The following is an 11,692-nucleotide window of genomic DNA, read 5'->3' as shown; positions in this document are numbered from 1 at the left end:
TGATGGCATTCGTTTTTGTTGTATACTTCTTATACAAACAAATATCCATCTATTAGATTGCGTAACAGAAAAAAGTGTTAGTTTTTCCATGTTATGGAGTTGTTTATGGTTTGGTTATTCATCTTTCTTATTTTGTTTGCATCATATCTTCACTAATCAACTAGCTCTTAATATGGCGTCACTTTCCAATATTTGAAGAAATCTCAAATCCAAATCGAGAAGACCAAATTTTTTCATCCGGTTTCTGTACCAATACAAATAGGCTAACCACCTTTTAAAGTACGAAACGACTTCAGATGCTTGAATTGGAAGAAATATATACCATAGCAGTTTCTGTCATTTCTTGTTCTATAAAATCTGCACCTCTAGTTAGTTCTCATAATTTGGCCCCTTCTACTGTCCCTTTTATTTGAGATTGATTTGTGAAAAAAAACCTGAATAGTGTTCATACTAGGGGGCACAGGCCAGGCCAGGCCGGCTCCAAATTTAATGAAACAGGACTATACTCTTTTGGAAATAACATGGGGTGAGGCTGGGCTAGTAGTCACGTTTTAAAAAATGGAACCGAACCCAACTCGGACCGTTTGAAACAGGCCGGCTCCAGCGGGTCCACAAGTCCATTTTCTGATCCAATTGAAAAACCTAGTTCAAACTTTCGGAAGACAGAAAATCCAAATTCTAGAACCAAACTGCAGATATTCCTAATTTGAACCAAGATTTAGAAAATCTCAAATCTAAAATTTTGTATCCACCTAATTTCCTAAATAGTACCAAATGCAAAAAAAAAACCCAAATAAAAAAAAGAACAATAAAAACCAAATTGAGTAAAACTCTAAACTCGACAGATCTCCTTAGAAGTCTCTCTTGAAGGATCTCAAACTACAAAAGGCAAACCAGGATCGACAGAGACCTCGATTGACGGATCTCCTCCGTCTTCTTTTGTTACTAGAAAAAAAATCTCACTAATGTTTTGACTTAAAAAGGAACAATATCAATTTGGTCTCGCATGCAAATTAGGAACGCGAGTTTCGACAGAAAGACCGAGAAATGTTCGAGGAGCGAATCCTGTGTCATTCTGTCATTGGAAACATTCGAGCCTCCTTTAGCACCTAAGCCAGTTTCATATCTTATGTCTGCATACGGAAAGCTTTATAATCTTGCATCTCCACAGTGCTTCTGAGTGATGCCGAAGGTATTGTTTGAGCGGTATGATTCCAAAACTGATTCTTGGGAATCTCTTACTCATTTTGCATATTCTCGGGAACGGTCCAACATGCAGATAGCAGGTTATGCTGTTTGTCATGGATGTATTTTGGTTTCAACATGCAATTTTCGATTTGAGTTCATGGTTTTTCATATAGACAGTAATACCTGGCATCAAGTTGATATATCTAGAAAGGAAGTTTATTATTCTGCTTTTTGAGGGAGGGCCGTGGTTGTAGGCAACTCTATATATGCCTTATCTATACAACGTGGAAAGGTTATAGCGTTCTCGCTTAAGATGAAAATAGGGAATGATGGTCGTATTACCTATTCGCTAGAGGAACCATTCTTTTTGCCAGGACTGGAGAGTAGGGTTGCGGACAGTACGGAATCTGGTCGTATTTCTAGGCCAACAGAGTATTTGGTTCATTTGGGGAAGTTGGAGTTCTGTCTTCTTCAAACTATCTCAACTGATTGGAAGGAGTCTCAAGAGATGTTTATCACCACATTCGAAATTGTCTGTGATGATGAAACAATGCATATCAAGACTTTAGATTCTAGTGTGTGTGATTTCCACATAGGAGATTATGGTACACTTCGTATTTGTTTCAGCTTTATGCCGTAAGTTCATACTTTCTCCTCCATTTTTTTGTTTCTTCTTTGTAATATTCAGTTCAATATTCCAAAATTTTGTTATATGGTTTATTGCAACTTCATTTGATTTCCGAGTATTTCATGTCTCAGAAAATGTGAGGATTTTGAGCCTGAAGAAGAGGAGAGTTTTCGGTTGGCTCATAAAAAGGTGACTAAATATACATCTATACGATATCTTTTTCCTTGTTAAATACCTTTTATCAATAGAAGCCAATTTTTTGTTTTGAGACTAATGAGAATGAAGGAATTTAGCTACATTCATCATTTGTGAAAACAAAAAATTGGATCCGGGAAGGAAACCAAACAAGCCCCAAGTTTTGTACTTGTCTTTTTCTTTGGTCGACAAGCTTTTTACTTGTCTGTGAGCTCTTGTTTTTAATAATAAAATTGGGTTATTTCACAGGGGAGAGCCAAGAAGAACAATGCCTTAGATGGTTTCATCGCCATGATGTAAGTTCATTTCTTTTTCTAATATAACTTATGCACATTTCTTGCTTCTAGATAAACAGAGGTGGACTTTAGCTGAACTGTTCTTTTTCTTTTTTTAATGTTTGAATTGGCACAATAACCCTTAATCTATCTTGCACCTCTCCACATGTGTAAACTTTCATGGAAGCCTTGCTCCTTATGATGATAGGCATTCCTATATGACAGTGCCAGATTCTACTTCTCTTGGCTTTGTTAAACTGCTGTTATAACGTATTGATCGATAGGAAACTGCGGTTATACTGATCACATAAATACATTTTGGTTTTGAGTCATTTTGGACGCTCTTGTTTAACGGTTCTTCATCTTCTGGAGATAAAACCAACACTTATCTCCAACACACACACACACACACAGTGAGAAGCCTCAAGTTTACAGATTACAATGGTTGGTGCTGAGGAGTACGCTGAATATTTAACATCTGTTCTTGTCACTAATTACAAAATAAAGGAAAGAGGTGTGTCAGATGACCTTTTTGGACTGTTAATAACAATTTCCCTTGTGAGATTGTAAAACCAATTTTGCCATCACTACATTCAAATTGGTTCTTTGGTTTTTGTAGCCCATAAGGTTTCCTGAGCATTTCTTGATTTGCTGCAGAAAATCAAGCAAGAGGGTGAAGTGGCCTCCTAAGTATGAGCTTAGGCGACTGGCTGCAGCATTCCACCCATTGCCTGTATGTGTCCAAGTGATGGCATTCGTTTTTGTTGTATACTTCTTATACAAACAAATATCCATCTATTAGATTGCGTAACAGAAAAAAGTGTTAGTTTTTCCATGTTATGGAGTTGTTTATGGTTTGGTTATTCATCTTTCTTATTTTGTTTGCATCATATCTTCACTAATCAACTAGCTCTTAATATGGCGTCACTTTCCAATATTTGAAGAAATCTCAAATCCAAATCGAGAAGACCAAATTTTTTCATCCAGTTTCTGTACCAATACAAATAGGTTAACCACCTTTTAAAGTACGAAACGACTTCAGATGCTTGAATTGGAAGAAATATATACCATAGCAGTTTCTGTCATTTCTTGTTCTATAAAATCTGCACCTCTAGTTAGTTCTCATAATTTGGCCCCTTCTACTGTCCCTTTTATTTGAGATTGATTTGTGAAAAAAAACCTGAATAGTGTTCATACTAGGGGGCACAGGCCAGGCCAGGCAGGCTCCAAATTTAATGAAACTGGACTATACTCTTTTGGAAATAAAACGGGGTGAGGCTGGGCTAGTAGTCACGTTTTAAAAAATGGAACCGAACCCAACTCGGACCGTTTGAAACAGGCCGGCTCCAGCGGGTCCACTAGTCCATTTTCTGATCCAATTGAAAAACCTAGTTCAAACTTTCGGAAGACAGAAAATCCAAATTCTAGAACCAAACTGCAGATATTCCTAATTTGAACCAAGATTTAGAAAATCTCAAATCTAAAATTTTGTATCCACCTAATTTCCTAAATAGTACCAAATGCAAAAAAAAAACCCAAATCAAAGAAGGAACAATAAAAACCAAATTGAGTAAAACTCTAAACTCGACAGATCTCCTTAGAAGTCTCTCTTGAAGGATCTCAAACTACAAAAGGCAAACCAGGATCGACAGAGACCTCGATTGACGGATCTCCTCCGTCTTCTTTTGTTACTAGAAAAAAAATCTCACTAATGTTTTGACTTAAAAAGGAACAATATCAATTTGGTCTCGCATGCAAATTAAGAGCGCGAGTTTCGACAGAAAGACTGAGAAATGTTCGAGGAGCGAATCCTGTGTCATTCTGTCATTCTGAATTTCTGAGACTCGGCCTCCTCTCGACTCGAACCCTCTCATCTCTCTCGACTCTGTCTCTCTTCAGCCCACCTTCTTCGAGTCTCTCTGTCTCAACCACATCACAGACAAACTACACGCACCTGCTGCTATCTCTCTCTCATTCTCTCGATCGAGCTATTCTCGAGCCCAAAATCGAGGTATTGTATTAAATTTCTGACAGGGTTAATATTTCTGGTGGATTATCGTTAAATCTGCAGTATTGTTTTTCAGCACATCCATGGACATGGAGGGGAATTAAACTCTGTATATGTGCTGGTGTGTTATGTTTCTGGTCCATATAGATGTGGATTATATGAAATAAAAATCCAAAAAGGAGGACAAGTGATGGGGCTAGGCAATGTACTCGACCCTGTCGTCACATTCTTTGATAGGACTACTTTTGTGGTCCCAGACGAATATTTTCGAGTACAAGGTGTGAGTTTGGCTTTGGATACTGCCACCGTGACAACCAAGTTGCCAGGAAGTTCTTCTAACTCCAAATTTTACCTATTGCTGAATGAAGGGCTCAACTGTTTCAATCGCTTTGTCAACACCCGTTACAAGTACGACTCGTACAGTGGTTATACGTTTAACACAAGGACTAGGTCATTAGAAACGTTAAAGCGTCCTCTAGCATCTAAGCCAGTTTCATTTTTTATGTCTGCTTATGGCAAGCTCTATAATATTGCTGTAAAACTTACAACATTCACAGTTTCACTTCAATTGCATATCCCAATCAGTGATGGGCTGCATGTATTTATAATGTATTTCAGATTACATCAGGGAACTGAAATCCCTATTTACAAGGATAGTTGAAAATCAAAGATACAACAGAAAGATCACACTGGGATTTACACGGAAAGGAATATTTGAAAGAGTCTTAACCTAAACTAACTCTTGTTGGATAACAGTTGGACTTGATCACGAACTCTTGAAACCTCACGCGGACTATGACTTGGTCTAACATCCCCCCGCAAGCTGACAGGGGGAGATACAACTGGAAGCTTGGATACTAAAAGTTTGAAACGCACAGCAGACAAGCCTTTAGTGAACAAATCAGCTATCTGATCTTGGGAACAAATATAATTCACCATTAGCTGACCACGAACCACCTTCTCACGAACATAATGATAATCAACTTCCAAATGCTTCGTTCTCGAATGAAACACTGGATTCGAAGCTAAAGCAATGGACGAGATATTGTCACACCAAAGCGTTGGACAGACAAGATGTAACTGTAAATCACGAAAAAGTGACCGTAGCCATGATAGTTCCGCCGCGGTGTAAGCCAGCTGCCTGTACTCAGCTTCGGAACTCGAGCGAGACACCGTTTTTTGTTTCTTAGAACTCCAGGACACAAGATTGGAGCCTAAGTAAATGTAGAAACCTCCAGTGGAATGCCGAGTATCAGGATTTCCAGCATAATCAGCATCGGAAAACGCCGTGAGATGTGTATTACCAGGTTTGTACAGAAGACCATGATTGTACGTGGCCTTAACATAACGAAGGATCCTCTTGACGGCCGTCCAATGTGTAGTCTTTGGAGAGTGCATGAACTGACAAACCTGGTTCACAGCATACGAAAGATCGGGTCTGGTGATGGTAAGATATTGAAGTGCGCCAACAACACTTCGATATACGTCTGGACTGTCATGTGCCTCACCATCATAAGCACTCAATTTCTGGCCACAAGAAACTGGAGTGGAAATCGGTTTGGCATCCAAGAATGTGGTACGCTGCAACAAATCCAACGCATACTTAGCTTGACTCAAATGCATCTGATCATCCACATATTTGACTTCAACTCCGAGAAAATAATGTAATGGACCCAAATCCTTCATGGAAAACAAAGTGCCCAGCTTTTTGATTAAGCAAGTCATTTGCCGTGAGCTATTCCCTGTCAACAAAATATCGTCCACATATATCAAGAGAATCAAGTAAACACCGTTGTGATTATAAACAAACAAACTATAATCACAAGTGGATGCTTGAAACCCTAATTGAAGCAAAAATTCCGAGAACCGATGAAACCAAGCTCGAGAAGCTTGTTTCAAGCCATAGATACTCCTTTGCAATTTGCAAACATAATTAGGATACTGCGGATCAACAAAACCGGCCGGTTGCCGCATATACACATCCTCATTCAAAAATCCATGCAAGAACGCATTCTGTACATCCAACTGTTGGATGGACCATCGGTGTGAAACCGCAAGACTAAGAACAAGCCTTATAGTACTGTGCTTCACCATGGGACTAAAAGTTTCTGTATAATCAATGCCAGGCTTCTGATGAAAGCCATTTGCAACGAGCCTCGCCTTATGCCGTTCAACTGAGCCATCTGCACGTTGTTTGAGCTTGAAAACCCATTTGTTAGGCAACAAGTTCATGCGTGAATGATACGGAACAAGCTTCCAGGTACCACACCGCTGTAAGGCATTGAACTCTTGAACCATGGCATTCCTCCATTCCTGATTCTTGATGGCCTGACTAAAACATGTTGGTTCAACAAGAGAAGGATTAATAGTAACATGCAAAGCATATTTGGGATTACGCTTTTGAATGCCAGACTGTGAACGAGTAGTCATTCTTGCGGGTGGCACAGACTGTTGGGTGGAGGAAGTAGGACCGTGATCATCAACTGACACGGAGTGGTTCAGTTCAGGAACTGGTAACGCCTCTTGCTCATTTGAAGATGGGGTGGCAGACCTAGAGGATTCTAAAGGCATTAGGGCTGGTGGGTCACTAGGAGCAGGTAAACTAGAGGTTGGGATGAGGTTATTTGACTGAGGAATAGCAGAAGATATGGGATTTGGTTGGGGTTGGACCTGTGAAGGCGGACTAGGAAGCAACAAAGTGGACTGTGGTGATGGAGATAAAAGCGGAAACGTAAATAATAAGTCAGGGGAAGTCATATTACCTGTGTATCCAACGCTCCCCAGGGAAGATGTGAGTTCCTTAAATGGAAAAGTGTCCTCATTGAATAGGACATGGCGAGACAAATATATTCGTCTCGTGGACAAATCTAAGCATTTGTACCCTTGATGATTCAGTGAGTAACCTAAAAACACACAGGGTTTTGACTTTGGTTGGAGTTTATTTTGTGCGTAAGGCACTAACCAGGGATAACATTGACAGCCAAACACTTTAAGAGTTTCATATTTTGGCATTTTGGCATACAGTTGTTCATAGGGAGACTTGTGAGACAAGGCACGACTTGGCAACCTATTAATTAAATAAGTAGCTGTTAAACAAGCATCCACCCAATATTTATTTGGAATATGTGCATGAGAAAGCATGACAATACTAGTCTCAATAATGTGACGATGTTTTCTTTCGGCAATGCCATTTTGTTCAGGATGTTTTGGACACGAAAATCTTTGGGAAATGCCATGAGTGGCAAGATAGGTTTGAAATACATGACTTTTATACTCACCACCTTCATCACATTGAAGAGTTTTGATAGACCTGTTAAACATATTTTCAACCTGTGCTTTAAACTTCACAAAGATTTCAAAGACCTCACATTTAGTTTTCATTGGAAAAACCCAAGAATACCGAGAATAATCATCCACAAATAACACATAATAGCGAAAACCTTCAACTGAATTAACGGGCGAACACCAAACATCAGAATGCAAAAGTTGTAAAGGGAATTGGGAAACATACTCCGAACTACTGAAAGGTAATTTAGTACTCTTGCCTAAGGGACATGACTGACAAAACTTAACATTGGAAGCACCAAGAATTGGAACTTTCTTATTTGAAATTAAAAACTGGACAATAGACGAGGCAGGATGCCCAAGGCGTGAATGCCATTTATGAGCCGAGACTCGAACGCCGACACACACTGAAATAGGGTAATTAAACTGTCCACCGCCACCTGAAAATGGGTATAAGCCATTCTCACATCTCCCGTGGAAAAGCGTCTTCCGGGTCTTGAGGTCCTTGACAAGGAAAAAATGAGGGAAAATAAGTATATAGCAATGATTGTCTAGGGTAAATCTGTGGGCAGAAATAATATGTGTGGAAGCAGTGGGACATCTTAGGATATTTTTCAATTCAAATGAGCAAGATTTAGTTTGTAAAGTATTTGAACCAAGATGAGAAATAGAAATTCCAGAATCATTACCTACTCCACCCACATTCTCATTACCGTGATACTCTTTTGGATTAACCAAATTCTTAAGATCGGGAGTGACATGGGCATTGGCTCCAGTATCAAGCAGCCACTGACCATTGTTTTGTCGGTTAAGAGGGATTGGAGAGGTGGCCATGGCAGTGAGGTTCTTGGTTGGGATCCTTCCTTCATACGCAGTATTCATTCTTTGGTAACAATCAAGGGCAGGATGCCCTTGTTTTCCACAAATTTGGCAAGTAATCCGTTCGCCTGCACTATTGAACTTTTCACCATTGCATGCAAAATTAGGTCTTACACTGTTATTGAAATAATTGTTGCGGGGATTGGCACCACGCTGGTTTCCAGCAACACCACCACGTCCAGCTGGAGCCATTCCTCGTCCAGTTCCACGAGATCGTCCACCACGACCTCTGGTAGTGACAAAGGCATTAATAGGAGCAGCCTACATGAGGGGAGCAGCTTGCTCAGTCATCCTCCTCTCGGTTGTCAGTAAGAGCGCCTCAAGCGTAGGGTACGTGATTGGAGTATCACGTGCCTGAGCAGCGTTCACTGTCATCTCATAAGCAGGCCCAAGATTGTTCAAAATAATCTGGACAAGTTCATCATCATCCACAGGTTTGCCAGCTAGGGCAAGGTTATCAGAAATAGCATTCATCTTATCAAGATAATCAGCAATCGACAAATCACCTTTTTTTGTTTGTAGTAGTTCATTCTTCAGAAACAAGATGCGATTCTGGGACGTAGAGGCATACCGTTGCTCAAGAGCCTCCCAGGTAGCACGAGAGGTCCTCTTGCTGGCCACGACCGAGAGCACAGACGGCGTGAGCGATCCATTAATCCAGCTGAGTATCATTTGATCGTACTGCACCCATGTTGTGTACGCAGGATTGGTAGTTGTACTGCCAGAAAGTTGTTTGGGAGGGCAAACAACCGTCCCATTGACGTAACCCATCAGGTCCCGACTTTTGAGAACAGGTAAGATCTGAGCCAACCATAGAGGATAATTGGTCCGATCCAGCTTAATATTCACCACTGTGGTCAACGACGAGAAGGGGTTCATGGTGGAATTGGCGGGGTTGGAGGTTTGGGTTGCAGCACCGTTGCTAGAATCGGCCATGGAAAAGAAAAAAAACTGATATGTGTCGTTAGACTGCTAGGGCTCGTATACCATGTAAAACTTACAACACTCACAGTTTCACTTCAATTGCATATCCCAATCAGTGATGGGCTGCATGTATTTATAATGTATTTCAGATTACATCAGGGAACTGAAATCCCTATTTACAAGGATAGTTGAAAATCAAAGATACAACAGAAAGATCACACTGGGATTTACACGGAAAGGAATATTTGAAAGAGTCTTAACCTAAACTAACTCTTGTTGGATAACAGTTGGACTTGATCACGAACTCTTGAAACCTCACGCGGACTATGACTTGGTCTAACAATTGCATCCCCAGTATGCTTCATAAAGATGCCCGACGCATTGTTTGAACGTTATAATCCTAATTCTGAATCTTGGGAATCTCTCCCCCATTTTGAATATTCTCGTGACAAGGCCCACATGGACATAACAGGTTACGCGGTTTGTTACGGCTGTATTTTGGTTTCACTAGGTCATAGTCGAGTTGAGCTAATGGTTTTTAATATAGATAGCAATACTTGGCATCAAGTCAATATTGCTAGAAGTGATGCTTATTATTGTGGTTTTCAGGGGAGGGCCGTGGTTGTGGACAATACTATCTATGCCTTATCTATACAGTGCGGGAAGGTTATAGCTTTCTCTTTCATGATAGATTCAGAGGAAGATGGCTGTATTATCTATTTTTTAGAGAAACCAGTCTTCTTTCCAGGATTGAAGAGTAGGGTTAAGGAGGATATTAAATATGGTCACGGTTTTAATCCGACCGAGTATTTGGTTCATTTGGGGAAGTTGGAGTTTTGTCTTCTCCAAGCTGCTGCTACCTGCATAGAAGACGAGTCTCAAGAGCTGTTTGTCACCACATTCAAAATTGTCCATGATGGAACCATGCATATCAAGAAATTAGATTCTAGTGTTTGTGATTTGCGCATTAAGGGTTATGGGCTATTTGACATTAATTTCAGCTTCACACCGTAAGTTTCTTCTTGACCGTTCCTTTCCTTGTTATTTAAATTTTAGTGTTCGATATTCTGTTGTATTTTACGGATTGCAACTTTATTTGATTTCTGAGTATTTCGTGCCTCAGAGGATGCAGGGATCTTGAACCCAGAAAAGAGGAGATTTTTCAGATGACTAGGAAAAAGGTGATGAATAAATGTGTTTGTATGACATCCTTTTATTTGTTAATACCTCTGTAGCAAAAGAAATAAATTGTGAACGTGTCTTAGGACTCTTAGGTTTTTTACCCGTCTTTGAGCTCTAGTGTTTTATAGTAAATTTGTGTTTCACAAGAGACTGCCAAGAACAACGCTGCCTCGGATTCTAAAGTCCATGATGTGGGCATTGAGGGTAGTGATAGATTCATGCTGTAAGTTCACACCTTAAAGCTCCTAACTTAAACTATGCAAACTTCTTGCTTCTTGGTAACAGAAGACTTGGGGAAAGGGATGGTAGAGTTGTTTAATATTTAATAGGATTGACATAACATATCTAGCAACTCTCGGTGTGATTAAATCTTAGTGGAATTTCTGGAACGATAGGACTTGTGGTCATTTTAGCTCCAGAAGATGAAGAACCTTAAATGAGTGTTTGGGATGACTCAAGCAGAAATGTATCTACGTGATAGAGTATAAGAATCCCCCGTTTTGATGGATAAGCAGCTATATATTTTTCTTAAGAAAACCGGATGCTGTGAGGTAATTAAACTCAATATTACGAGAAATTTCTGTCTTATTTTTTTGGCTTCAAAGGATAGAAGCCATGGAGATGATGGTGTGTAGTCGGTGGTGAGTTTTATCTGATGACTATTTATCTTATCCGACTTGAAGTTGCCAAACGAGACTTTAGTGAGATAAGGTTTTGTTGTCATCGTTGTTGTTGGACTTTTTGTTAAAATTGTTTTCCGAGTAGTGGCTGGATCCCTAACTGAGAATTTCTTTTTTCCGTGCAGTCTACGGAGAAAGTTGGTTCTCGGCAAGTACCCTTTTAAATTTGATGTTTCGCGACTGGCCGTGATTCCATCGACTCTGCATTTAATGGTGGCAGTATTTGGTTTATGTCTTTTCTTCGCGCTAGGCCAACAAATAATCAGTTAATTAGGTTGTGTAACCAGAAAAACGTCGGATTGTGAATTAATTGCCTTGAGTTAATTACTTGGCTCGCTTTCCAAATATTTTGGAGCTGTTTGTGATTTTGTACGTACATTGTTGCGTTTACCTTGGTTATTCATCTTAATTGTTTGTGCTATTCAATGTTGGAATTCTCAATTGTATT

The 11,692-nt window shown here is 39.9% G+C and overlaps 1 protein-coding gene and 1 pseudogene across 1 annotated transcript; both read left to right on the top strand.

Annotated features, from left to right (window-relative positions):
- Window positions 1–1,273: 1,273 nt before the first annotated feature.
- Window positions 1,274–3,088, top strand: LOC126626246 (uncharacterized; annotated as a pseudogene).
- Window positions 3,089–9,778: 6,690 nt separating this feature from the next.
- LOC126626237 (uncharacterized) lies at window positions 9,779–11,685 on the top strand. Its single transcript, XM_050295481.1, has 4 exons — window positions 9,779–10,392; window positions 10,506–10,564; window positions 10,712–10,787; window positions 11,370–11,685. Exons 1-4 carry the CDS (start codon window positions 9,842–9,844, stop codon window positions 11,512–11,514), a joined length of 831 nt encoding a protein of 276 aa, XP_050151438.1. The 5' UTR covers window positions 9,779–9,841; the 3' UTR covers window positions 11,515–11,685.
- The last annotated feature ends 7 nt before the right edge of the window (window positions 11,686–11,692 follow it).

This window comes from Malus sylvestris, chromosome 6, assembly GCF_916048215.2.
Source record: "Malus sylvestris chromosome 6, drMalSylv7.2, whole genome shotgun sequence".
Taxonomy (NCBI): Eukaryota; Viridiplantae; Streptophyta; class Magnoliopsida; order Rosales; family Rosaceae; genus Malus; species Malus sylvestris.
The sequence above is the reverse complement of the archived record's forward strand: the minus strand, read 5'-3'. Positions and strand labels throughout refer to the sequence as shown.

Bases quoted from the DNA above. Each gene is read 5' to 3' on its own strand.
- LOC126626237 (XM_050295481.1), top strand. From the start codon at position 9,842: ATGGACATAACAGGTTACGCGGTTTGTTACGGCTGTATTTTGGTTTCA. The intron at 10,393-10,505 runs GTAAGTTTCTTC...TTCGTGCCTCAG, and splicing joins ATTAATTTCAGCTTCACACC to AGGATGCAGGGATCTTGAAC. The intron at 10,565-10,711 runs TGATGAATAAAT...GTGTTTCACAAG, and splicing joins TCAGATGACTAGGAAAAAGG to AGACTGCCAAGAACAACGCT.